We start from the raw sequence: 27,457 nt of genomic DNA, 5'->3' as shown, positions 1-27,457 counted from the left end.
AGAAGGATGGACTGTGTAGGATTAGTTTAATAAAAGCCATGCTGATTGCTCAGAGTCTTCCTGTGCTGGATAAACCTATTACCTTTTTGCTTTTCTTGATGGACGACTTTGTAATTTCATGGGTTGTTCTCCTCCTGAATGGTCTAAAAGTAGAGCAGTAATGGTTTGGGTTAAACAAGGAGCAGAGGAAGCAATCTCTCTGCAGGGCCCTCTGACCCTGGAGGCCTGCTCTGTAATTAAAAAGTAAAGGTGTGGAAAAGCAGATTGTCAAGGGTGTGTTACTTGCAGACAGAAGCAAAATGCAGGCATAGCCCTCGAGCAATCCAGCAATCACAGCCTTGTTTCTTAGAAAATCCTTCTATCCATCTATCTCTCCCTTTCTCTTCCCCTTGCATTCCGAAGTGACTAATCTGCAGGCCATTAGAGCTGCATCAGAAATGAACCAATCAGAGGAGGTAATAATTAGTCAGCAGGTAAGAACTGTTAAAAAAGAATGTCAACGCCAGAAGGGTGGGGCTCCGAGATTTGAGGCCAAACCTCAGAGTCACCTGAACAGAATTGCTAGGCCGCCTGTTGCATTCCGCCCAATGAAATCTATACCCGTGGTGGGTGCAACACGATGGCCGCCTTCACACAACCTGCTAAATCAGTGTCTGGATTCCTGCAAGGCGCTGAGATGTAGATTGCTTCCTCGGCTGGGGGAAAACACAACCTTAGCAATAATAATAATAATAATTTAGGACACTTGCACGCTCTCAAGCAATACTGAGCGACAAACCATGCCAAGCTCAAGGGCCCAAGGAACGTTTTAGCATGGCAATACAAGCCCTCTTGTAGGAGATGATGAGTATGAGCCCGAGGGAGAGGTCAAATGTGTCATCAGTCACGAGCCTCTTCGTGACCACAAGAGATCTAAGTTCAACCCACCCTGAATGCCGTTGACTCTTATCAACCGCCTATTTACTTGGACCATTAATAGTACAGATTCTTGAGTGGTACAGTGGCCTAGAGGTGGAGCTCTCGTCTTATAATCAGGAGGCTGTGTGTTCGATCCTAGGTAGAGGCAGATATTTCTCTCTCTGGGCACAATGAGAATATATTTGCTGGGGAAAAAATTCCACATTGGCATCCAGAAGGGCATCCGGCCAGTAACACTCTGCTAGTTCCATTCAGTTGGCCAGACTCCACCCCGCAAGGGATTATTGAGTCGTTAAATGATGATGATTAATAGTACAGACTCTTCTAGAGAGCGTAAGCCAGTGGTGGGTTCCTTCCGGTTCGGTCAGGTTCGGCCGAGCCGGTAGCGGTGACAATATGACGTCACCGAACTGGTTCTCCCACCCCGCCCCCCCACCCCCCACGTTATTCTTACCTTTTATTTGGTCCCACCCCCAATCTATTGCTGCCTCCTGAGTCCCAGCTGATGACTAGAGGGAAAAAAACTGTTTAAACTCTTGCGGTGGGGCTTCAAAGGGCCGTCCTACAACTGATCAGTGTTAAAAGCAAACAAATGAGTCAGGTCGTAAGTGCGAGGACTGGTCGTAAGTGCGAGGACCTTCCAGAAATGACTCTGACCAGCTAGCCACGCCCACCTAGTCACATGACCTCCAAGCCACACCCACAAAATAAGCCACGCCCACAGAACCGGTAGTAAAAAAATTTAGAGCCCACCCCTGGCGTAAGCTTGTAATAAACCTGTATATTTATTTGATCCGCCTGGACTCCTGATTTCCCTGGCATTTGACAACTTCACTCTCAAGGTGAAATCCAGACAGGACAAGTTGTTTTCCAGCTGAAGGGAGTCTTGGGACAGGCAGCCATGGACCAGATGCCATAAAATTGTTCCAGGGGCTTATGAGCTTCCCATCAGAGGAGCTTTAAAGTCTGTTGCAAGGTTTTAACAAAATGACCTGTGAGTAGAGGAATCAGAATGCCATTTGTGAAATCACTGCCTGCCTTAGAAAGTTGCCTCTAAATGTTAGAGGTTGCATTCGCAGTAAGCCCAGTTGAAACTGACGTCACCTAAGCTTTCCTTCGTAACTAAGCTTCTTTGGATGCCCTTTCAGAATCAGTTTTACCTTCTGGCTGGACTGCCTGGAAAGTCCTTACCGTTTGCCCAAGTGGTTTGCAACTATTATCTTCTTCCTAGGGCTGGAAGAGGGGCTAGGCCCAGGTCCAGCTGCCTGCATGCCTAAACCAGGATTAGAACTCCTGGTTCTAGGCTTCCTATCTTGAAAAGAAACCTTTGGCTTTGCTGGAGAGAATAGAATAGGAATAGGAATAGGAATAGGAATAGGAATAGAATAGAATAGAATAGAATAGAATAGAATAGAATAGAATAGAATAGAATAGAATAGAATAGAATAGAATAACAGAGTTGGAAGGAGCCTTGGAGGTCTTCTAGTCCAACCCTACACCATTTCAGACAAATGGTTATCCAACATCTTCTTAAAAACTTCCAGTGTTGGAGCATTCACAACTTCTGGAGGCAAGTTGTTCCACTGATAAATTGTTCTAACTGTCAGGAAATTTCTCCTTAGTTCTAGATTGCTTCTCTCCTTCATTAGTTTCCACCCATTGCTTCTTGTTCTACCCTCAGGTGCTTTGAAGAATAGCTTGACTCCCTCTTCTTTGTGGCAGCCCCTGAGATATTGGAAGACTGCTATCATGTCTCCCCGAGTCCTTCTCTTCATTAAACTAGACATGCCCAGTTCCTGCAACCGTTCTTCATATGTTTTAGCCTCCTAATCCTCTTTGTTGCTGTTCTCTGCACTCTTTCTAGAGTCTCAACATCTTTTTTACATCGTGGTGACCAAAACTGAATGCAATATTCCAAGTGTGGCCTTACCAAGGCATGATAAAGTGGTATTAACACTTCACGTGGACATTCTACTTTGGCCACTGCTGAGTGTTTCCTGCCTGTCCCTTTCTGTCAAGCTGCCCATCCCACAATTTGAAAGGATCCCTTGACATGCTCATGGTTGTTGAGTGACAAAAGTTGTTGACTGATAATGGTGAATAACCTGTAGCTCGGATGTAGGATGAGGCTGGAGGTTCATTCTCCAAACATGTGGGTTGATTTCCAAATGTTTAGTTAACCAGACCCTTATAGCAGAATTTAGGGGGTGTTTACTGACCACACGATGGCCTTATGAGCAGACGGACATCAACACTGACATTTGCTAAACTCCGCTGAAGGTGTTAGCTAGCCTGGTAACAAAACATTTGGAAACCAACCCACAAGCTCAGAGAACAAAACTCCACCTTCATTGTTGACTCAGCTGGCAAATGGAATCATGGTATCCACCATTACTTATTTGTAACTCTAGATTTATAACCCCAGATCTAAGGGTAACTGGACAGACTCCCTGGGTTCCAATCAGAGGTGGTATTCAGCCGGTACGGACCAGTTCAGGTGAACCGGTAGCGAAAATCGCAGGTGGGCTGAAGGTTGACTCAGCTTTGCATCCTTCTGAGGTCGGTAAAACAAGAACCCAGATTGTTGCGGGCAAGAGGCTGATTCTGTAAACCACTTAGAGAGGGCTGTAAAGCACTGTGAAGTGGTATATAAGTCTAAGTGCTATTGCTATTTCCCTTCCTTCCTTCCTTCCTTCCTTCCTTCCTTCCTTCCATCCATCCATCCATCCATCCATCCATCCATCCATCCATCCATCCATTGTTTGCAGCGGTTAGAATGCAGTATTGCAGGCTGACTCTGCCCACTGCCAGGAGTTCAATTCTGACCAGATCAAGGTTGACTCAGCCTTCCATCCTTCTGAGGTCGGTAAAACAAGAACCCAAATTGTTGGGGGCAAGAGGCTGATTCTGTAAACTGCTTAGAGAGGGCTGGAAAGCACTGTGAAGCGGTATATAAGTCTAAGTGATATTGCTACTGCTACTTCAAGCCCAAGGAATAATGCTATGTAAGTCAGTTCTACTTTTATTGTAAAGCTATACAGTTGTAACAGAACCTTGCAAGTCTGAATGCGCTTTCTCAAATTACTTTTCTGCCCCCCGAGTCAGTGCTCTTTTATCTGACTGTTCTCTTGGTTGCGGCTCTTTCTCCTGTTCCTCAAGGTTATTCCATCTTTCCATTACATATACATCCACAAGCTTACTGAAGCTCACACATTCGTCGTTTTGGCCTTGCCTTATCACATTTGCATTGTTTTATTTTTGTTTGGATATTAATTAACTATTAAACATGGTGGGGGAGGGGACCCGATGTATTGGGAAGACACCACATTCCACTCAGGACAAATTTCTCTGAGATCTCCTCCCTTTTGAAAAATCTTCCTATATTTCGATTTATTTCCCGTGGGAGAAAAGCACTCGGAAAATATTCTCTGGGCACACTAGACTGGATTGGGGTGGGGGTTGGTTAATCTGTTAGAAACCCCCCCCCCCTCGAAATCTTAGCCGCTCCTTCCTGCTCAGAGGCCAGAGAAAGGTCAGCACTGCCAAGTTTGTGTGTGTGTATGTGTGTTTGTGCGATGTGCGGGCCTCCGATGCATCTCAAGAGCACAATCTAAATGCCCTCTGCTCTGCTCGGGCATGCCAAAACTATGAACCTGGGCAACTGGCCAGCTGCCCACCTGGGCATGTCTGTCAAAGCAACATCCCTCTGTTGGGAGAATTGTCGGGCGTGTTGTTGACACAGTATTTTGCCCCCTCCCCTCCCACCCCCTTATTTATATCCCGTGTGGCCACATCCGGAAAGGGACTGGAGCTCCTGCTTCAGAGGTCCCTGGTGATTTTCTCCCTTGGAGGGGCCAGGATGGTTCTCAGGTGGTTCTGGCGTTTGGCTGCCTTCCTGCTCCGAAGAGGTGAGCGCCTCGGATTCCCCCATGGAGTTTTGGGTCCCTTAAAACAGGGGGTCTCCAACCTTGGCAACTTTAAGACTTGTGGACTTCAACTCCCAGAGTTCCTCAGCCAGCAAAGCTGGCTGAGGAACTCTGGGAGTTGAAGTCCACAAGTCTTAAAGTTGCCAAGGTTGGAGACCCCTGCCTTAAAAGACCTATTGACTGCAACGTGGTGCCTTGCGTGCATCTCGGGAGGTGGGGACGGCATGGTGGGCCACCCCTGGCCTTTTCCCAGGGAACGGGAATTGACTAACCCCCAGGCTGCCGTCAGTTTCATGTCTCCCTTTAATCCCGCCATGGTCTCCGGCTGATGCTGTTGTTCTTCTTTTTTTTTTTAAAGATTATTTTGTTTTGCGCAACTGGACTTAGGCATAGACTGAAGTTATAAAAATAGAGGATGTTTGCTTGGTTGCTGGGCGATGGGAAAGCTTTGCTCCTGGTTGCCCAGGTAAAAGTCTACTTGACAAACAGGTCTCCCTTTGCTGCTCGGGCTTGTTTTCAATGGTTGAGAAGCCTTTTCGACAGCCTGAGATTGCTGTCTTGGGTGTATCAGCCTCGATAGGGTCCCTCATTCTTTGGGTCAACCCCAGGTGGAATTCTCTATGTCAGGGGTGTCAAATTCAAGGTCCGCAGGCCGGATGCGGCCCACGGGGTGCTTAGATCTGGACCGCGAGGCTGCCCTGGAAACAGCAAAGGGCCAGCCCACAGTGCCTCTGCCAGCGAAAATGGAGCTTGGGAGGGCCGCGCACAGCCCTCCTGGGCTCCGTTTTTGGTCGTGATGGCCTCCTGCAGCCCTCTGCCACTGAAAATGGAGCCTGGGGCCCCCCGTTTTTGCTGACAGACTGCTGCAGGAGGCCATTGTGGCCGAAAACAGGGCCTGGGGGGGGTCGCACATGGGGACCCCCGGGCTCCGTTTTCGCTGGCAGAGGGCTATCAAAACAAACTAAAAAGAAAAGAAAAGGAGAAATGTTTCCCCTTTTGCATTCGAGCATGCAAGAAGGGACAGGAATGGAGAAAGGGAAAGAGCAAAGAAAAAGAAAGAAAGATGGGAAGAGAGCGAGGAAGGAAAAGGGAAGAGACGAAGGAAGAGGAAAAAATGAAGAGGGAAGGAAGGAAGGAAGGAAGATGTCAGCACTTCAAGCTACATTTACTCTAGTGCTGACATAAGAAGGAGAAGCGAAGGTGTCTGGAAAGGGACGTTTGACTTTTCACCTACTTATTTTCCCTGGAGATAATATCCCCTAGGAGATGGGATGGGAGGGGGGAAATTCCTTTGAGCTGGAGTAGATTAGGGGTAGAATGACTTGGAAGATGGCCAATGAGTGCAGGGGAGTGGGGAACGGAAAGGGAGGGTTTTGGGGCTGGAAGTCATTGTTGGCTTCGATGGAGTCGGGTGTAGAATGTTCGTGCTTAATAAATAGGAGTTTTTTCTTCAAAGACTTTGTTTGAAATGCAATTTATTTGAGACGACCTCGAAACTTGACAGAAACTTGTAGCGAGAGTGAGTGAGGGTCTAAAAGGGAAGTCCTGCCTTAGCACTTGGCCACCACAGGTGCTCCCGACACGAGTGACTTCAAGATGGCCACGCCCACCCTGCCCATGCCTACCCCAACCCCCCCCAGGTCAAACACAACCCTGATGCGGCCCTCAATGAAATCGAGTTTGACACCCCTGCTCTAGGTTGGAAAACAGCCATCTCACCTGGATGAGAGTCCACAACCTATAATACAAACCTACTTTGAAATAACTGCAAGCAGAATATATGGGCGCTCATGCTGCTAAGATGACCTCGTATCGATTTACAGAATTATAAATCCATGGAAGCATTTTAGCTTGTCTCTTAGGTGCACACAAAAATTCCTGATTTAATTCGCTGAACTACGGTACACTGTCAGTCAGTCGAAGTTTATTTTGGTCAAAGACCAGGATGGAACAAAACAACAAACTGTTGAAAAGTAAAAGAAGAGGACCAAATATACAACTTCAAGCCAAAGGATTAATACAGAATATTTTTACTGCTATTACCAGTGTATGCTATGTCCCTAGAACTAAGAAAGATGTTATTTGTCTAAAACGAAGATATAAAGCTAATATTCCAAGATAGCTGTAGGATAAAATAAAATTATCTAGGAGTATATACTTACTTAATATTGAACTGTGGCTCAATAGTTATGCATAGTTATAATATATTAAGGAATGACGATTAGAAAATTTGAATCTTAATTGAACTTGGCAACGTCTAGAATTTGTTTACATTGCAGTTGTGTCTTCCTTGATTTTCCTTCCTTCCTTCCTTCCTTCTTTCCTTCCTTCCTTCCTTCCTTCCTTCCTTCCTTCCTTCCCCATCTCATTTTACATGATTCTAGGCACCTTACAATAAAACACACAATATCAAAAATAAAATGCACAATAGCCAGACATTATCCAGCCAATCAGCAGTGCAGCCATAGAGACAGGCTCTATGCTGACTTTATATATGACACAGTTGTTGAAGAATAGATGTCTGAATTTTAAGATTTAATACCATGCTGGTGATAGCTAAATGTCTATCCTTGGTTTAGGGGCATTTATTTCTGTGCTTAATTGAGGTATTACATGTATCGGTATATCCTACATTTTCCCAAGAGTTAAGGGTGGCTTACCTGGAGATTGTCCTTTATTTCGTATTCACACTTGCATTCCTGTGAGGTAGGTTGAGGGAGAGCCAGAGGCTGTCTGAAAGTCACGTAGTGGGCTTCCATGGTCAGTCCTAATCCTGGTTTCTCTCTGGTTCCTTGCACAAGAGCACCAGATAACTGAAGAATGAATTGACCCAAGGGGCAAAAGCTTTAAGGAACAAGCAAAAAGACAGATTTATAGCAGTGTGGCATGGAGAGCACCAAATGTGTTGTTAGTAATTATAATGCAGAATGTGATTGAATATTAGTAGCTCAAGTTGGTAGTTAGGCTGTTGGCTTGAGCGCTGAGCTTGGCAATTTGGTTGCAAACATTTGGTCACCATTCGAGGAGACATCTTCTGACGAGCACAACTCAAAATGCACTGACGATGTCTCCTCAAATGGTGACCAAACGTTTGCAACCAAACTACCAAGCTCGGAGCTCAAACCGACAGCATAATGCAGAATATTGAGTTATGTTGGGTTGGTGTATCATACACTCTTTGCATTGGAAGTTAAAAACCTTGGAGTTTAAAAGCTTTACAAATCAATGTATACAAAGCTCTGCGATATGGATGTGTTCCAATATTGGAGAATGCCAAAAACAGCAAGAGGTGGTTGTTATGTGTCACACCGTTGGTTGCACTTCATTTTTCAAGGATATTTTTTTTAAAAAACTTTTCCTGTGATATCTCAAACCAACCTTATTTGGAGGAAAGGGGTCCAGATTTTTCCCGTTGGTTTTTCTAGGTGAAACCCTTTCGATGCTATTAGTCAAAAGCCATTGTGCAACTCTTCTTCCTAGGGTATTTTTTGTGGGAGGGGGGAATGTATGCCGCCTTGAGTCTTCGGAGAAAGGCGGCATACAAGTTGAACAAATAAATAAAAACCTAAAAGCAGCACTGAAAAGATGGGAAGTCATCAATGGAACATGACTTTGTCTAGATTGCCTGCAAAATTGCCCAGATGTTGTTTTATTTAGAACTACCTTTTGGGATCCAGGTAAAGGAGCCTTGAAGAGCCTTGGTGGTGCAGCAGACTAAAGTGCTGTTAAATAGCACCAGCTGCCTGCAATTACTGCGAGTTCAAATCTCACCAGGCTCAAGGTTGACTCAGCCTTCCATCCTTCCGAGGTAGGTAAAATGAGGACCCGGATTGTGGGGGCAATAAGCTGACTGTATAAAAAAGAACACCGCTTGGGGGGGGGGCCGAAAGCCCTACTAAGCAGGTATATACAAAAGTATGAAGGCTATTGCTTAACACATTGTAAGCTGCCTTGAGTCTCCGGAGAAGGGCGGCATGTAAATCAAACCAATAAATACAATAAATAACAATAAATAAACTCCTGTAGACCAGTATTTCTCAACCTCAGCATTTTAACATGCATGAGACTTCAACTCCCAGAATTCCTCAGTCACCATGAATTTCTAGGGAATTTGAAGTTGAAACCCACACATCTTAAAACTTGTTGGCTGGGGAATTGTAGGAGTTCAAGTCCACACATCTTAAAGTTGCTGAAATTTAAAAAAAAACAACCCAAAACTCTGCCTTACAACATCCTGCATTTTGAGAAATGAATTTTAAAAGGCCTTTTGACAAGCAATTCTGTGGCTCAACCTACAGATAGCCCCTTCCATCCCATCGGTCTTTCTTTCAATGAGGTTGGGTTGTCTTCTCAGGCAATCACTGTCTACTTTTCCACATTTTTCTCTCGCAACGTATCAATTACGGCAAGGAAAAGGGACGAGAAGCAGCACCATAATCTTTGCACAAGCCCTTTTCAGTTCTGAAGCTGGCTGAGCTGGAATCTTTTCCAAATGCAATTGCTGCTGTGTAGGCATACTTAATGAATTTGCAGATGACACAGAGCTGAGAGCGCTAATACTTTGGGAGACTGAAGAAGAAATTCAAGATGATCCCGATCTCTTAGAGAAGATAACAGAATGAAGTCGAAGGGGGACAAATAAAAAAGCTTTCATTTTTTGAAAAGGGAAGGAAATGCACAGGTCGAGGAACAGACCTTAAAAGTAACAGGATAACAGAGTTGGAAGGGACCTTGGAGGTTGTCTAGTCCAGCCTCCTGCTCAAGCAGGAAACCCTACACCATTCCAGACCAGTGACTGTCCAGTATCTTCTTGAAAGCTTTTAGTGATGAAACAACCACAACTTCTGAAGGCAAGACAATTCACTGGTTAATTGTTTTCACTGTTAGGAAATTTCTCCTTAGTTCTAGGTTGCTTCTCTCCTTGGTTAGTTTCCATCCATTGTTTCTTGTCCTGCCTTCAGATGTTTTGGAGAATAGCTTGACTCCCTCTTCTTGGTGGCAGCCCCTCAAATACTGGAAGACTGCTATAATGTCACCCCTAGTCCTTCTTTTCAGTAGACTAGACATGCCCAATTAGAAAGAATCTTGGCATTTTACTTAAACATAAGCACATAGGATGGGATGGCTGCTATAAAGCCAATGTAATATCTAAATATGAGTAATAATAGGATCAGCATTTTCAGCGTTGATGAACCTAACCCAGTGGTGGGATTCAAGTAATTTAACAACCGGTTCTCTGCCCTAATGATTTCTTCCAACAACCACTTTGCCAAACTGCTCAGAAAATTAACAACCGGTTCTCCCGGAGTGGTGCGAACTGGCTGAATCCCACCACTGACCTAACCTACCCTGTCCTGGGCATCAACCATCTTAAGAAAAATTCAGAGGAAACCCAAACAGATGCCCAGAATGAAATGAGAATGAGAAAGAGACGATGGAATTGTGCATGTTTAGCTTTGAAAAAAAATGAGCAGACAGGAGAATCTGACAGGACTTTTCAAATACTTAAAATGATGCCAAGCCAAAAAGAAAAAAGAACAAGAGTGGTCTCTTGCTGTCTGGGGAATTCTGGGAGTTGAAGTCCACCCATCTTAAACTTGCTGAGGTTGAGAAACATTGAGTTACAGGAAATCAGATGCTGAAGCCAGAGTAATTTGAGAATAGAACCTGTAACAAAAGACATTGGTTTCACCCTCTCTGGGTGTTTTAATTTGGATTCCTGCCTTGCGCCGAGAGGATGATACTTCACGGTCCCCTTAAATGCTGTGAAACGTGTGGAATTTGGAAAATGGAGAAACATCACACAGATACACTTGATAATATCGCAGGAAGTCAAAGGTGCCTGGACATTGTATTTTGTCATTTGTTGACCTAGAACGAGCACATGTCACACGGCACCAATTGTCCTGGAAACAGGAGTCAACTACATATTTTTCCTTCCTGCTGTGAAGAAAGGGACGGTAAATCTGAGATGATGATGATGATGATGATGATGATGATGATGATGATGATTATGATGATGGACAACAACAACAACCTGGCAATGGCTAAGAGCAGGAAAGTTGAAGAAAGAGACCAAGAGAATAATTCTGGCTGCACAAGACCAAGCCTTAAGGACAAATGCATACAAAGCCAGAACTGAGAGAACAGCAACAGACAGTAAATGCTGCCTATGCAAAGAAGCTGAAGAAACAGTTGCTGCAAGAAGATCACACAGACTGACTATAAGCAGCAGCACGACAAAGTAGCAACAATGGTGCATTGGAAGATCTGCAAAAAATATCACTTACCTGCAAGCAAGAACTGGTGGGATGAGAGGTGGGTGTCAGCAGGTTCTGACCAGTTCTGGAGAACCGGTAGCGGAAATTTTAGTAGTTCGGAGAACCGGTAGTAAAAATTCTGACTGGCCCCGCCCCCATCTACGCTCTGCCTCCCAAGTCCCAGCTGATCAGGAGGAAATGGGGATTTTGCAGTAACCTTCCCCTGCCACGCCCAAGCCACGCCCACCAAGGCACACCCACCAAGTCATGCCACCCCCATCAAGCCACACCCACAGAACCGGTAGTAAAAAAATTTGAAATTCACCACTGGTGGGACCATAAAATAGAGAAAGTCGTAGAAAATGAAGAAGTTAAATTGCTCTGGGATTTAAGAATCCAGACAGACAGGCACCTGCCACATAACACCCTGGACTTAACAGTTGTCGATAAGAAAGGCAAAAAAGTCTGGATAGTGGATGTGGCAGTGCCTGGAAACAGCAGATTAGAAGAGAAAAAACTGGAGAAGATAACAAAATACAAAGACCTACAAATAGAAATAGAATGACTATGGCAAAGGCAAGCAAGGGTAGTACCAATAGTAATAGGCGCCTTGGGTGCAATCCCAAAACAACTGGAGCACCAATTGAACATCATTAGGATTGGCAAATTCGCTATCAGTCACTTGCAGAAGGCAGCTTTACTTGGAACAGCTTCCATCCTGCGAACCGTGGTGCATTGGAATATCTGCAAGAAATACCACTTGCCTGCGAGCAAGAATTAGTGGGACCACGAAATAGACAAAGTGGACAACCTGGGTTCGAGATCTGAGTGCTGCACTCAGCTCCTGCCCTCCTAGCACTTTGAAAGTATGCAAATGCAAGTAGATTAATAGGTACCACTTCGACGGGAAAGTAATAGCATTCTGTGCGCCTTGGCATATATAGTCATGCTGGCCACATGACCAATGGAAGTATCTTTGGACAATGGTGATTCCCTTGGCTAAGAAACGGAGATGAGCACCACGCACTAGAGTCCCCCTGGACAGGAGAAACCTTTATGAAGAGCTAAAGTGTCCCCGGACTTTAGAATTCAAACAGATAAGCACCTGCCACATAACACTCCAGATTTAACAACTGTCAGTAAGAAAGACAAAAAAGTTTAGACAAAAAAGTAGACATGATACCATTTGGAGACAGCAAAATAAAGGAGAAAGATCTGGGGTGGGGGGGGGACCACAAAATACAAAGACCTGTAAATAGAGCAACAATAGCAAAAGAAAGCAAAGTTAATACCAATAGTAACAGGTGCCTTGAGTGCAACCCCAAAAATCTGGAGCACAATTTGAATACCATCGGCATTGACAAAATCCCTATCAGTCAATTGCAAAAGCAGCTCTACTCAGAGCAGCTTACATCCTGCAATGATAACCTTTAACATAATCGAAGAACAACATCTGTCTATCTCAGGTCCTTGGGAAGCACTCAGTAAGGTAGATAAAAATGCCAAACGCTGACTGTGTGACCAACCATAACAATAATTGAAGAGTCACAATTGGGTTGTCTGGGAGTGCAGTGAGTTATATCTTCAGCAAGAACAGTCCTTCTTTTTCTTCTCTTGCAAACGTCGTCCCCCTCCTTTGCGTGGTGTCCAAGAACAAGGTGTAAAAAAATGCTGCGAAGCAGGTTCTGCTGCCGTAAACCTTCTGCTCCAGTGGAGAATTACTTGGCTGGATTGGAAAAGAGACAACCCAGCAGCATAAAAACCAGCCTGAAAAGTTACAGGAAGGAGAAGCCCCGATCAATAAAGGGCAAAAGAACCTCCAGAGATCGGTTCAGGAGCAAGCACCATGCATGGAAGGGTCCTGCATCACAGTCCCGGGATAAAATGCTCATGTAACAAAATCCTTGGTTAATTTTGGCCAGCCCCTTCATTCTGCAAACATCCTTAGTTCCTGGGAGCTGAAAATCCTGAAACAGAAACACCAAACCTATCACACAGCCATGAGAAGCACAACTCTATCACTGAGCAGTCTAGTTGGGGCAGATTAGCAGAGTTGGAAGGAATCTTGTAGGTCATCTAGTCCAACCCCCGTCCAAGCAGGAGACTACACTATTTCTGACAGATGGGAGTCCAGTCTCTTCTTGAAAGCCTCCAGTGATGAAGCTCCCACAACTTCCGAAGGCAACTTCTGTTCCATGGGTTGATTCTTCTCCCTGTCAGAAAATTTCTCCTTATTTCCAGGTTGAATCTCTCCTTGTTCAGTTTCCATCCATTATTCCTTGTCTGGCCTTCGGGTGCCTTGGAAAACAGATTGACCTCCTCCTCTCTGTGGCAGCCCCTCAAATATTCGAACACTGCTATCCTGTCTCCCCTGGTCTTTCTCTTCACTAGACTAGCCCTGCCCAGTTCCTGCAACCGTTCATCATATGTTTTAGCCTTCAATCCTCTAATCATTTCTCTGCGCTTTTTCTAGAGTCTCAACTTCTTTTTTATAGTGTGACCAAAACTGGATGCAGTACTCTAGGTGTGGCCTTATAAGGCTTTATAGAATGGTGTTAGTACCTCCCTTCATCTTGATTGTATCCCTCTGTTAATGCAGTTTAGGATTGCATTGGCTTTTTTGGCTGCCGCTGCACACTGCTGGCTCATATTTAATTGGTTGTCCACTAAGACTCCAAGATCCTGTCACAGTTACTGCTATTAAGCCTGGTTCCACCCTGTCTATATGTGTACTTTTGGTTTTTCTTGCCTAAGTGTAAGACTTTACTTTTCTCTACATTGAATTTCATTTTGTTCGATAGGGCCCCATGTTCAAGTCTGTCAAGATCCATCTTGACAGCATGAAGGACATGTTGGTCTTCCTGTTGGTGGAAGCAGATCTGGACCTGTTCCTGGGTTTGGTCGACAGAGCTTTCCCCTTAGGCTGCGTCTGCCCTTCCTAGTCTGATTTTTGCAATTCTCCAGCCGAGAGCCTGGCCGGCAGCCTTGCCCTCTGCCAGATGAGCTGGCCAATTTTTTGCAGTGGGGAAGAGATGCCAGCCAAGATTCCCAGCCCAGGATGATGGCTCTTTGGTGGAAAAGCACGACTGAAGGCTAAGGAAACTTGCGGATGATAGCAGAAAGTTATTTTTGCTTTCGGTCTGATTGGATCCGATCCTCTTCTTTTCCAGAGACACCTTTCAGGATTGTGACAGCAGCGAGATAATCAAAATAATCTTACTAAGGAACCTTTAATGGAAATGGTTCTGTATAGAGATCCCCATTCGTCACCTCTCCTCGTCGGTTAGATTCCTATCCTTCTTTTTAGCACAGGGTGGATTCCACACCGCTGTCCCTTCCTATTTTCCCTATAGCAGGTCTGCCCTGGTGTAGGAGATGCTGAGGCTGAGCCCAAGGGAGGAGTCAAACACATCATCAGTTATGAGTCCCTGCACCCACAAGAGACCTAAGCCCAGCCCACCTTGAATTCCTTCTCCTCTTATCTCCTGCTAATTTCCCTTGACTGTTAGTAGTTCAGATTCTTGTAGAGAGCTTAAGTTTTATACTATTTGAACTGCCTGAATCTCCTGATTTTCCTGGCATTTGAAACCTAGGCAGTCACCACTATACCAGATGGGCTTTCTGCTATATAAGTTGTGGCTCTGTAGCCCCCATGTTTGTGGCAATGGCTCTGGGGATTCAGAGGAATTCTGATCGGGGAGTTGCATGGCGCATTTCCCGTCCTCTTTAAAATAAATCAAATTATCCCCCATAGATTTCCCCCCAGTTTCATACCATTGCTAGTAAGCCCCAATAGCTGCAGAGGTGCTTAAAAGTTTGTGAACCCTTTTAAATTTCCCATATTCCTGTATAAGCATGTCCTGAAACGTGATCCATTCTCCACACACAAATCCTAAAATGAGAGAAAGAATATCCCGTTTAAAACGAGGCAGAAACTTGGCCATTGATTCTTGTTGTGGCCTGCCAGCGGCCTGCGCGGATCGTGGCTGATCCCGATGATGATGAGGCTGGTGTGGGGTTGTGCCAGCAGCCGGCACAGCCGGCGCTCGCGTCGGATAGCAAGGAGGCTGAAGAAGATGTGGTGCCAGAGGCAGAGACTCAGCCAGGGCCTTCAGAACCTCCAGAGGCTCCTTCAAGTGGAGAGAGTGAAGTGGAGGAGCCTCTCAATGCTCGAGCCCGCAGGGCTGCCAAAAGGCAGGAGTGGCTACTCAGGAGGAGGAGGTCTCCTCGAGAGTAAGGTTTGAGGATAATTGGCCATTCCCTTAGCCTACTTATGTCACACACAGTTAGTAATTTCTTGCTGGAAACAACGTGTAATTATTACAGAGCATGTTGGAGAGTGAGTGTCTTATCGTATCTTGTTTTCTGGGCTGGTTGCCAACCTTTGCCGGACTTTGTTTATTCTTGGTACGTTATAACTTTGATAAGGACCGTTGGTGTGTGTCACAATCCTTGGGAATCCGGAGCTGGGGCAGAACAATTCTTTGAGGAAAAAGATCCAAAAGATTGTGAACTTTTGCTTTCGGTAATTGGTGTGTGCAGTTCAAAAGGATCCACAAACTTTAAATGCCGCTGTAGTTTTTTTGGGGGTGGGGAGAAAAGGTTCTTCGGCCAGCTGAAATGGAAGCGCTGTGCAGGATCTTTGAAAAGGGAGTTTACCCAGATAACCTTCATGGGAAAAAAAAGATGATTTGTGAAGGAGACAAGCATTTTGCTCAACAACTGCAATCCTGGCACTCCTGGTTACGGTCGTTAAGCCATCTCTCAGGTTGTTAAGCAGATGGGGCAAAAGAGCTGCTTGCTGAGTTCTACCCGGAAAGGAACTGCTGCAGAAACGGAGCTCCACTCTTCGGCTTCTGAGCTCCGTCTCTCTATCTCCACCAGAGACGTCCATTTCCCCTCCATGCACAGAAGAAAATGGCTCAGGCGGGAATGGAGCTTGGAGGAGTTGATCCAGGAGTGAAATGCTCCCGGTTCAGACTGGATCGCCCGATCTGGTAGCGATGGCGGCGGGTGGTTCGGAGAACTAGTAGCAAAAATCCCTGCCACCCCCATGCCCAGCTGAGCCGCACGATCATCAGAGGCTTTTTTTTTTTACTTTTAAAAGCATTTCTTCTACAACCTCTTCTGACGAAAAAATGCTTTTAAAAGTTAAAAAGAGGGAGTCTTACCTGTAATATATCAGCGTTTTCAGAACCTTTTGATTTTTGTTTGTTTGCATTTGTTTGTTTTTGAACATCAGTTGCCTGTTCTGAAAAAAAAAACAAAAACGAAATTGGGCTGGACTTGGTTGAAAGGCCACTAGTAAATCTCGGGCTTGCAGGCCAGACTAGAAAATAACAGAAATTACTCTGGAAGAAACCAACGGCTTCCACCCTTTTTACATTACAGGAAGTCTTCAAAGTACAACGATTTATTTAACTACCGTTCGGCACCGAAAAAAGGGACTTGCACATATGACCGTTGCAGCATGCACCAAAAGTCATTGAAACAGAATTTGGGTGCAGGGCAGCCAGCAAGTACTTAGGATGGTTGCAGAATCCCGGATTCCTGTAATTGCCGTTGGTGACTTTTCCTTGTGGCATCTCAACCAGCAAAGTCAAAGTCGCTTAACAGCTGCAGTGATTCACTTAAAACCAGGGGGAAAAAAAGATTGCAAAATCAGGTGCGACTCACTTAATAACCTCCATGCTTATGAGCCGAGGTGGCGCAGTGGTTAGAGTGCAGTACTGCAGCTACTTCAGCTGACTGCTAGTTCAGCAGATCAGCGGATCAAATCTCACCGGCTCAAGGTTGACTCAGCCTTCCATCCTTCCGAGGTGGGTAAAATGAGGACCCAGATTGTTAGGTGGCAATATGCTATTTAGTATACTGTCTTTGGTGTAAGCCGCCCAGAGTCCTTGGAGAGTGGGCGGCATAGAAATATGGCTAATAAATAAATAGAAATTTTGGGCCCCATTGTTGTCATAAGTCGACACTGCATATTCTGAGCCTTGCTTGCCTGGCTAATATAGGGGCGTCAAATTCGATTTCATTGAGGGCTGCATCAGGGTTGTGTTTGACCTCGGGGCGCCAGGTGGTGTGGCTGGGACGGGGTGCGCATGTGGAACCCCCGAGCTCCATTTTTGCTGGCAGAGGGCTGCAGGAGGCTGTCCCGGCTGAAAACAGAGCCTGGGAGGGCCACACACAGCCCTCCCAACAGGGGTGAAATTCACTTACCTTTGCTACCGGTTCGCAAATGTGAGCGCGCGCCTCCTCCGCGCATGTGCAGAGCCTTCTGCGCATGCACAGAGGGTCAAAAACGGGAGGTGATGAGGTCTGGGCGGGTGGGCGGAGCCTCCCACCGCTGGCGCTACCGGTTTGCCCGAGCCGGATAGAACCGGCTGAATTTCACTCCTGCGCCCTAAACTCCGTTTTTGCTGGCAGAGGCACCGCAGGTTGGTCCTTCACTGTTTCCAGGGCGGCCTTGCGGGCCACATCAAAGCACAACCCAGGCTAGATGCGGCCCGTGCGCCTTGAGTTTTGACACCCCTGGGCTGATAGAATATTCTGGCTTTGCCCACGATTGAGCATAAATGCCGAACGCAAAGAAACGCGCCTAATAAGACGAAGGAGCCGTTGTGGGGAATAACGGCATTTCCACTTAAGACATCTGAGAGCCATCACTGCAGAGGGCGGAAAGCATTTTTCTCCCTCACGCGCAGAGATCATTGTTCGTGCTTCTATTCTTTGAAATCCTGGCCAGGATTATTCAGATTGGGCTGGTTGACATATGCGATTTAATATCCGTTTAACAGCGTCTTTAGCATGAGCTATTGAATCCGCGGTAATTGGGTTATAATTCGCACCGGGCAGAGAGTGGGGGCCCTAAGCCCCAAGGAGACGGCAGCTGTGGCCAGGCCATAATATTTTAAGAAGGTGCTGGGCCCATCCGGAGGGTGGAGAGAGCTAAGCTTTTTTTTTTTTTGGTTATATTCTATTTTCTGGTTTGTGCAGCCAGCAACATTCTCTGCAAAAAAATAAATATTGCAACCCCCTGCTTTTTTGACTCTCGGTTGTCTCACATGGTTTTATATAAACTGAGTAATTTTCAGCACGTCGTCTTACATAAGAATAATAATAAAAAAAATCCCAGCTCCCTTTGCACCACTTATGTTGAATCTGCCCATCCTTCCGGAGAACCAGCTGTAAGGTAGTTCCTTTCTCTCCTTCGGCTGCTCGCAAAAGAGCCTGCAATTGCAGACACACGGAAATTAAACATTTCCCTTTGCATTAAACGCTTGAAAGGACCTGGATTTTAAAGCCACTAGAATCCTGTCTTTTAATTTTTCTTTTCTTTTCTTTTTCTTTTCTTTCTTTTTTCTTTTTTTGCTCTTGTCAGATTTTACCGTACAATGTTAATCCTTGGGCAAAATGTCATCTCAGATCATGGAAGTAAGGCGGCATTTAAAAAAAAAAAAACAAAAAAAAAATTAGTTCTTTCTCGTGTAGGCTGTTTTGTCTCTCTGCGCATTCGGGGCGCTTTTGGTCATGTTCAACTTTGGTCATGTTCAACAAAACAGTTCCATTTAACATAGCATTATGTGTGGTTCCGGGAATTCATCACCAAGCTATGAAAATCCGCTTGGCATCCTTGTAGGAAGTTAATGCAGGTAGTCCTCGATTTACAACATATCATGTAGTGACCATTCAAAGTTACAGCGGTACTGAAAACAAGGGACTCGTGACGGTTTTTCAAACTTACGACCGTTGTAGCATCCCTATGATCAAAATTCGGATACTTGGCAACTGTTTCATATTTATGACGGTGGCAGTGTCCCGGGGTCACGTGATCCCCTTTTGCGAGCTTCTGACGAGCAGAGTCAAGGGGGAAGCCAGATTCACTTAACAACCCTGTGACTAATGTAACTACTGCAGTGGTTCGCTTAACAACCATGGCAAGAAAGCTCCTAAACTGAGGCAAAGCTCACTTAACAAATGTCTCACTTAACAACACAAATGTTGGGCTCAGTTGCAGTTGTAAGTTGAGGACTGTCTGTATAACCATACTCTGTTTCCCCCCAAATAAGACATCCCTGCATGGCAATAAGGCCAAGCGCTTATTTCAGGGTTCAAAAAAATGTAAGACAGGGTCTTATTTTCGGGAAAACATGGTATTCCTGTACATACCTGTATACCTTTATACCTACACCTGTACATATGCATGTCAGCCTCTTCTCGCAAACCGCTCTGCATCTGAATGGGGATGATAAATCTGCCCCCTAACCTGCTTCCTCCCCCCCACCAACCTCTTTTCCAGGTTTCAAGTGCCCCGTTTGCTCCAAATCAGTGGCTTCCGATGAAATGGAAATGCACTTTATCATGTGTCTGAGCAAACCCCGTCTCTCCTACAATGGTGAGTTCTCCTTTGCGGCTGCGGAGGAGCCCCGTTTGCCAGGGCTGGCAGTGGCTGCAGGGGGGGGGGGGCAAAGCTGGGGGGCAGCGAGAGCAGGTCTCCCCGCCTGGCCTTCCAGACGGTATCCATAAAGCCACCCGGCTGGTCCCGTTCCTCTCTCCATCAGCGTTCTCGCCATCTTATGCCCTGCCCTGTTCGCCTGGTGTCTCCCAACTTCTTTGTACGTGGCATGAGCCACAACCTGCCACGCTGGTTCAGAAAGGCCGAGCTGGGCATCGGGTGAGGCAGGGAGAGAAAAGGGGCACGGCAGCCCAATTTCTGCCTCCGTGCGAAGAGCAAGGCCGACTTCCTTCATTTTTCAGAAGGCAGTTGTTTGAGTTGCTGCTTCTGCGCTGGGCGCCAACTTCTATTCTTGCCCTGCCAGCCCCCAGGGAAGATGACCTGCCCATTTGCGGCTCCTCTGTCCTCTGGCAGGCAGCAGGGAGGGGAGGGGAGGGGGCTGCCAGTCTTGTCTCAGCCTGATCCAAAGGGCTCCGGAGAGGACTCTGCTGCCATCTAGGGAGGGGCCTGGGATGCAGCAGCCCAGTCGGGCAGAGTTGGGGGAGGGAATAGCTGTCGGTGAGCTGCTCCCCCTTGTGCCCGTCCTCCGTGTCCTTCTGCCTGGCACGGGGCAGCCAGAGGGCAGGGCCGGCTTCGTCCAGCGCTGCTGTCTCAGGCAGCTGGCCAGCTCCCAACACAGGGAGGAGCCCCTGCTTCCCAGGTGCAGGAAGGAGCCTGCCGGCTCCCAGGGAGGAGGGGCCCTGGTGGGCGGGCGAGGAGACATCTGCTCCAGCAACAGTGCCAGCCCGTGTCAGCCCTGCCGCGTGCCGTTGTTCTATCCAGCCAGGTCGAGACGGCAGGGATGGCGCCAGGGGGAGGGCAGCAGCGTGGTTTGGCGATGCAGCCAGAGCGATCTGCCCAGCCTCCGCCGGAGGGCCGGTGCCAGCCGAGCCAGCTGCGATGCAGCAGAGCCTGTCTTCCTTGCCCTCAGGAAGGCCCTTTCCTTCTCCTTCTCTCCCTCCCCAGCTCTCGACGTGCATCTGACATGCGCCTTACTTGAGGTTGTCTCAGGTCAAGCACTGGGGAGGAAGGGGAGGCAGGAGGGATCGGTGCTAGCAAACCCCCAGCACTTAACGGTAACAACCTCGCTATCCTCCCCCCTCTGTCCCCCCAATTGCTGTCACCTTTTGGGCTTATTTTTGGAGCTGTCGTGCCAAGGTGGGCTTCACAGCAGCTCCTTTGGGGAGACGGCAGGGAACAGGTGCTGCATCTGGTTTGCCCCAGATGCATGGGGACTACCGCGCCCAGCGTTCCCAGTCCCCAAGGATTTGACATGTCCTTTTTTTCAAGCTTTGGGCATCCTTGGCAGGTGGGACGGCCGATTTGGGCCAAGAGGGTGTCTGGATCCCTCATTCCAACGGGGCAAGCTTTATTCCTGGGGGCCAGAGGAGTTCCTTCCCTTGGTTGCCAATTCAGACATTAGACTGAGCGGTGGACCAAGGAAGCACTTAGTCCTGGGTTGGGGGTCAAGTCTAAAGTGAGCCCATGATTTGCAATGGGAGAAATGTCAGATTATTTTCATTCTCCTGCATTCCTAACCTCCATCTATCCTGATGGGTTTATTTTCTAGAATCCAACTTAGTTCTGGGTCTGTTTGTTTTTTAATGATCTTGACTTTGTAACTGGGACTAATTTTAACCAAACCTTGGACAAGCTGATTATTCATGGAGACTCTGGCTGCTTACAAAAAACCCCCAACCCAGTATTGAAGCCAATACCCCCCCACACACACACACACCTGGCAACAGCAATCAGACCAACCACTTGATGGGCTTGATACCACTCTGGGGCACCCAGGCCTCTTAGCAGAGCCTTCTTACAAACCAGTAAACTTCAATCCTGGAATGTCTTTTCATGTTAAAAAAACAAACAAACCCTGTTCTTACAAGCTTGGGATTGAAGCCCCAAGTTGAGAGAACATTGTAATAGGACAGGGACAGGGGTGAAATGCTCCCGGTTCGGACCGGATCGCCCAATCCGGTAGCGATGGTGGCGGGTGGTTCGGAGTACCGGTAGCAAAAATCCCTGGCCCCCACCACCACCATGCCCAGCTGAGCCGCACAATCATCAGAGGCTTTTTTTTTTTTTTACTTTTAAAAGCATTTTTTCTACAATGTCTTCTGACGAAAAAATGCTTTTAAAAGTTTTAAAAAAAAACCTCTGATGATCGCGCGGCTCAGCTGGGATGGTCAGAGGCTTTTCAAAGCATTTTTCTCTGCAACCTCTTGGCCGAAGAGGTAGTAAAAAAAAATGCTTTGAAAAGTCTCTGACGATCCCAGTTGAGTTGCCTGATCGCCAGAGAGGCTTTTCAAAGCATTAGAAAAAATGCTTTGAAAAGTTAAAAGAAAAAAGAAAAGTTGGCTACGTCCACCCAGTCACCTTACCCCGCCCCACCAAGCCACGCCCACAGAACCGGTAGTAACAAATTTTACATTTCACCCCTGGACAGGGATGTCAAACTCAATTTCATTGAGGGCCGCATCAGGGTTGTGGGTGACCTTGGGGGCCCGGGGTTGGCGTGGCTGGGGTGGGCATGGCCAACTTGACGTCACTCGTGTCAGGGGCGCCTGTGGTGGCCTGAGCGCTCTGCCAGTGAAAACGGGCTCCCTTGCTCAATTTTCAGCTGCGGCGGCCTCCTGCAACCCTCTGCCAGCGAAAATGGAGTTGGTGGGGCCCCCGCAGCCCTCCTGGACCACATTATTGGCCATGACGGCCTCCTGCAGCTCTCTGCCAGTGCCCCCCCCAGCTCCATTTTCTCTGGCAGAGGCACTGCGTGTCAGTCCTTTGCTGTTTCCAGGGTGGCCCCACAGGCCAGATCTAAGCACCCCCCCCTCCGGGGCCAGATTCGTCCCCCGGGCCTTGAGTTTGACACCCGTGTTATAGGAGGATTCACACCATGTGGTTTTTCTTCCAAAGTGCCTTAGTGTCCCCTGGCCTGGTAGATCCCAAACGTCTCTCCTTCCTCATGCCTAGTTGACGGGGGTTGTATGAACGCAGCTGCCTTTTCCTGCCCCGGCTCACCCTGCCTTCTCTTTCTCTCCCGCAGACGACGTGCTAACCAAGGATTCCGGCGAATGTGTCATTTGCCTAGAGGAACTTCTGCAAGGAGACACGATAGCTCGGCTGCCCTGCCTCTGCATTTATCACAAGAGGTAGAGTACGAAGAGCCTTGGGCCCCCCGAAGAAGGGTCCCTGTTGGGCCTCCTGCTTCAGATGGGTTGGGAGGCTGGGAAAGGGCCCTGCTGATCTCCCAAGGCTTCTGTGAGCTGCTCCTCTCCAAGGGGGCCTTGCATGGGGGCTCTTGTCTTCTGCCCCAGCAGAAGCCCCTGCCGTGCAGGGAAGTGAGGGAATCCCTTTTCTCTTCTGCAGCTGTATAGATTCCTGGTTTGAAGTCAACAGATCCTGCCCAGAACACCCGTCAGATTGACTGTGGGATCCCACCCGGACCTCTTTCCAGGTGAGGCTCTGCCTCTTGGTCTTCAATGTGCCCATTGTAAAGAATCCCACTGTCAGCCCTGGAGGCCATCTTTTTCTTTGGATCTTCAGGGCTGCCACACCTGATGCTGTGGGAAACTGGGAGGGGGGGTTGTATGGAGTTGGAGAGATATCTAGCCAAAATAACATTCTTTTCTCTGAGAGTCAAGGACATCCTGCTCTGCACCTGGAGTGGTGTGACTGGGAGGCATCTCCAGTTGGGATGGTGCTGTGATTGGGCCATGTGATGGACATGTGGGTGCAGGGGAAAGGACATGGAGTTTCTTTTGGGTGGGGAAAACCTGGAAGTTTTCAGATTCGGGTTTTCCCAGATGTGCCAATATGACATCTCTAATGAAATGGAACTTTGAGGAACTGTTAGCCTTGGAGTCTCCTTTCGTTGGGGGTGTTACTTGGAATCAGGGGTGAAATCCAGCAGGTCTGGAAAACCGGTAGCAGAAATTTTGAGTAGTTTGGAGAACCGGCAAATACCACCTCTGGCTGGCCCCCGAGTGGGGTGGGAATGGAGATTTTGCAATATCCTTCTTTTGCCACTCCCACAGAACCAGTAAGGAAAAATTTTGGATTACACCTCTGCTTGGAACCCTGACACTCACTTCCTAAATAGAGTCTCTGCTAACTCCCAGTTTAACCTGGAAAAAAAATGCATTCTGGACTAAGATGGCCAATCCATTTATGGTCACGCTGGCTGAGAATTTGGAAAGTCTCTGTCCCAGTCGAGATAGGAGGTGCCCACTGAGTTTGGGAAGATTTAGGGAATGGTATGTCACTTTTAAGGGAGGCATTTGAAAGCAACCAAAATGTTTTGTGCAGGCAAAAATGGAAAGAAATGCCATCAGCCCACATAATAAAGGAATTGGTTATTAACAAATGAGAGGGGGAAAAACCATGCTCTTTTAAACAGTTCTGTGACTTGTGAGTAAGAATTACAAACAGGAAGTAAATTCTCAAAACTAATACTTGTTTTCATTTTTTCCTAAACAAAACTAAGTAAGTAAAGTCCTTGAGCCAGCCTTCGTTTGTTGGCAAAAGGACAGAACCGGGTTACCATCGGAATCTTCCCAGATTATTTTTCAAATTCTTGGCACAACTCTAGATTTTTCTGGTGATTTCCCAACCAAGCTCAAATCAGTTTTGACTCGGCTTAGCTTTTGAGACCATTAGGGGCTGTCTTAACACCGCATGTGTAGCCAGAACCTCTGAACTAAACCTTGCCTGATTTCATGTTGGGTTCAAATGTTCTCATAAACCTTGAGACGTATTTCAATGAACCAAAATAGAAGGATTCTCCCTTGGGCCTAGTGATGTATTGTTTAATAAAAGTGTTTCCAAAACAGGATATTTTCCAGGTTGATTAATTTTGGTGTAAGATCGTTGTCATATCTGTTCTCATGACATGAGCCCATTCTATGCAATCCCCGCAGGATGTACACATTCTGGACTTATTTTTCTATAGTATAGGGTTGAATGAATCTTTGTACTTCTGTAAGGTCATTCTCCCCATCTCTTTTTTTCCTGCTGATTGAAATACCACCTTGCTTTTAATCTAAATGTACACAACATTTTGTGTGTCACAGGAGGGTAGGGGGTGGGAGAACGTTGTCTACTCAGCCCAAGAACTTGAGAAAGATCATAGGTTGAAGGCCACCTGTAAGAAGATTTATGGAAGATTTATGACTTAGGAAAGATCATAAGTCAAAGACTATCTATAGAAGATTTAGGGTTGTGTTTCTCAACCTCTCTTGAGGTTGAGGAGTTGGGTTAGAAGACTTCCAAGGTCCCTTCCACCTCTGTTATTCTGTTAACCTTGAGAACTTTAAGATGTATGGGCTTCAACTCCCAGAATTGCCAATCCACCATACTGGCTGGGGAATTCTGGGAGTTGACGTCCATGCATCTTAAAAGTCGTCCAGATAGGGAAACATGGATATGGGGAAACAATTGACTTTGTTGCTGGTGTATAACAGTTGGGGCTCAAAATCCTTTTCATGTCAGGGATCGACCAAGATCTGCCTTTGGCCATCAGAAGATCCTTGCAGGGCCAGTTGGAAAGCTTAACTTACTCTAGTCAACGTTCTGTTTGCATAGAAGCTAGTTAAGCGCCAATCGGAAACCTCTAATTCAGTGTTTCACAACCTTGGAAGCTTGAAGATGGGTGGACTTCAACTCCCAGAATCCCCCAGCCAGCAGCGCTGGCTGGGGGATTCTGGGAGTAGAAGTCCACCCATCTTCAAGCTTTCAAGGTTGAGAAACACTGCTCTAATTCATCCTTCCCTGGATCTTTTTGTAAAAGGCAAATTTCCCAGAGTGGAGAGGGAAGTCAAGAAACCCCAGCAAGAAGCAGAGATGTTTATGGTTAGCATAAACTCTTCTTTATTGTTTGTTAATTCACCAGTGGGACAGCTTGCCTTCTGAATTTAATTAATTTAATTTAATTTATTCAATTTATATGTCGCCCCTCTCCGAAGACTCAGAGACTTCTGAAGTTGTGAGTACTCCATTATTGCAGGGTTTTAAGAAGAGACTGGACAGCCACTTGTCTGAAATGGTATGGGGGTCTCCTGTTTGAGCTTCAGGCTGGACTAGAAGATCTCCATGGTTCCTTCCAACACTGTTACTCTTTTATTCCTTGAAAGACATAGAAATGAAATACATTGGGGGGCTGTTCAGCACCAACGCTTCTTTTCTCTCTCTCTCTCAACAGGTCCTCTCACCATCCATCCTTCTTCCACACACACACTCCCAACTTCCTCCAAACCAGCTCTGGGACACCCCCACCCCGATGGCAGCCTGGGCATTTTAGTGTTCAGTTCTGGACTTCAGAGGCAGAGAAGACCCTCAACAAGCAACCGTCGCTCCGCAAGGCCATACTTGGGGAACCGTCCTCAAATCCGGGCCAGAAGGACGAAGAAGAGGGCCTGGGGCAGGAGCCAGTGGCCGCCGGGCCCCACCCCACAGCCACGCCATGATGTTTGTTTGGGCTAGAGCCAGCCACGAGCGAAACGGAGCACGACATGCGTCGGTGCCATTCAAGGACCCTTCCTTCCTGCCCACATGCGGGTCCCTTTTTGCACGGGGGTGGGGTGAGGAAAGTGGTAGTTTACCCTTCCCTTTTTATTTTCTTGGAACAACAATGCCATTTCCGCCCCCTCCCCTCCTGCCTCCCCCCCACCTCCCCAGTCCTGAGGAGGAGGAGGAGGAGAATCAGATGTTTTCTGTGGCATTTTTCTGAAGGCGTTGTAAGTTTGTCTTTTCAACTGTTTACAAAACAGCCACGTGGTGTCAACCAGTGAGCCAGGTGATGTTTATAAGGCTGCATCCTCAGGCAGGTGGGGAGCAGAACTTCCAAGACCTTTTTCTTCGCCCCTCCATCAATACCCCCTCCCCATTGCCAAAAGTCCTTTTACTCTTTCGTCCTCCTCCTCCTCTTCCTCTTCCACCCCCCCCCCTCGACCTCCGTGCTGGCCCCAGAGGCTGCCGTCCTTTGCAAGTCTCCTGCAACAAGGTCAAGAACGGTTTTCAGCCCTTTTGTGGATCGCAGGACTGGCCTTTTTCTTAAAGCAACACACACACACAGAGGATACGACACACACAAACTCACACACCCCCTCCTGCCCTGCCAGTCCACAAATGAGCACGAAGCAAAGCCTGGCTGAGCCACAGGATTGGGGGAATGCGGTGGGGGAAACCTCTGATGGACGGTTTTGATCCGCAGGAAAAGTTATCTGTATTTATATAGGAAAAAAAAATGAAAAAAAAGAAAACAAACTTTAAAAATGACAAAAAAGAGAAAAAAAAATCAAAGCTTGGGAAGGGAAACTTCCCCTATTAGTCAAGTGTTTTGATATGGTATTCAATAATGCTCAATAAAATAGTCACTGTTATTTTATTTCCAGGTATTCTTATTTGTCTGATGGATTTGGGATGTGAAGGGATACCTTGAGCATTTGGTGGGTTTCACCACACCTCTTTTTAAACTCAGAAATGTGAGTCCCTTGAAGTGGGCATGTATTGGGGTGTAGCAATGTTTGGGAGCAATGCTCTGGTTAAGCCACAATCTGAAAACATGGTGTGTTTTTTTAAAAAAGAAAATTATCTATAATGAAATTGCGGCAGGATTTAAATGACTAGAGATTACCATTTTAAAAAATATAAATAAAGTCTCCATGGCCAGCTGGAGAGATGCATAAAGGCTGCAATTATACCAACTCCAGTTTGTTCAGAAAAAGAATTAACACCGTACCATAAAAAAAAACCCTGAAGTTATACCCAGCCTAATTTCTGGCTAACCACATTACCTATTCCTACAGAAACAGCCATTTTGGAAGCAAAAATTCCTCAGTTTGCCTCATCTGGAATTTCCC

At 46.8% G+C, this 27,457-nt stretch overlaps 1 protein-coding gene across 1 annotated transcript in view; it reads left to right on the top strand.

The window, feature by feature from the left end:
• ZNRF1 (zinc and ring finger 1) overlaps positions 1–26,982 on the top strand; it is a 47,886-nt gene extending 20,904 nt beyond the window's left edge. Inside the window, exons 2-5 of the mRNA XM_034425538.3 lie at positions 19,404–19,499; positions 22,645–22,750; positions 22,968–23,055; positions 25,798–26,982. Of these exons, the coding sequence (XP_034281429.2) occupies positions 19,404–19,499; positions 22,645–22,750; positions 22,968–23,025 (260 nt within the window). The 3' untranslated portion in view covers positions 23,026–23,055; positions 25,798–26,982. The remainder of the gene's footprint in view (positions 1–19,403; positions 19,500–22,644; positions 22,751–22,967; positions 23,056–25,797) is intronic.
• The last annotated feature ends 475 nt before the right edge of the window (positions 26,983–27,457 follow it).

The sequence above is a fragment of the Pantherophis guttatus genome, chromosome 11 (genome assembly GCF_059756535.1).
Source record: "Pantherophis guttatus breed Tessera chromosome 11, ASM5975653v1, whole genome shotgun sequence".
Classification (NCBI taxonomy): Eukaryota; Metazoa; Chordata; class Lepidosauria; order Squamata; family Colubridae; genus Pantherophis; species Pantherophis guttatus.
The sequence above is the reverse complement of the archived record's forward strand: the minus strand, read 5'-3'. Positions and strand labels throughout refer to the sequence as shown.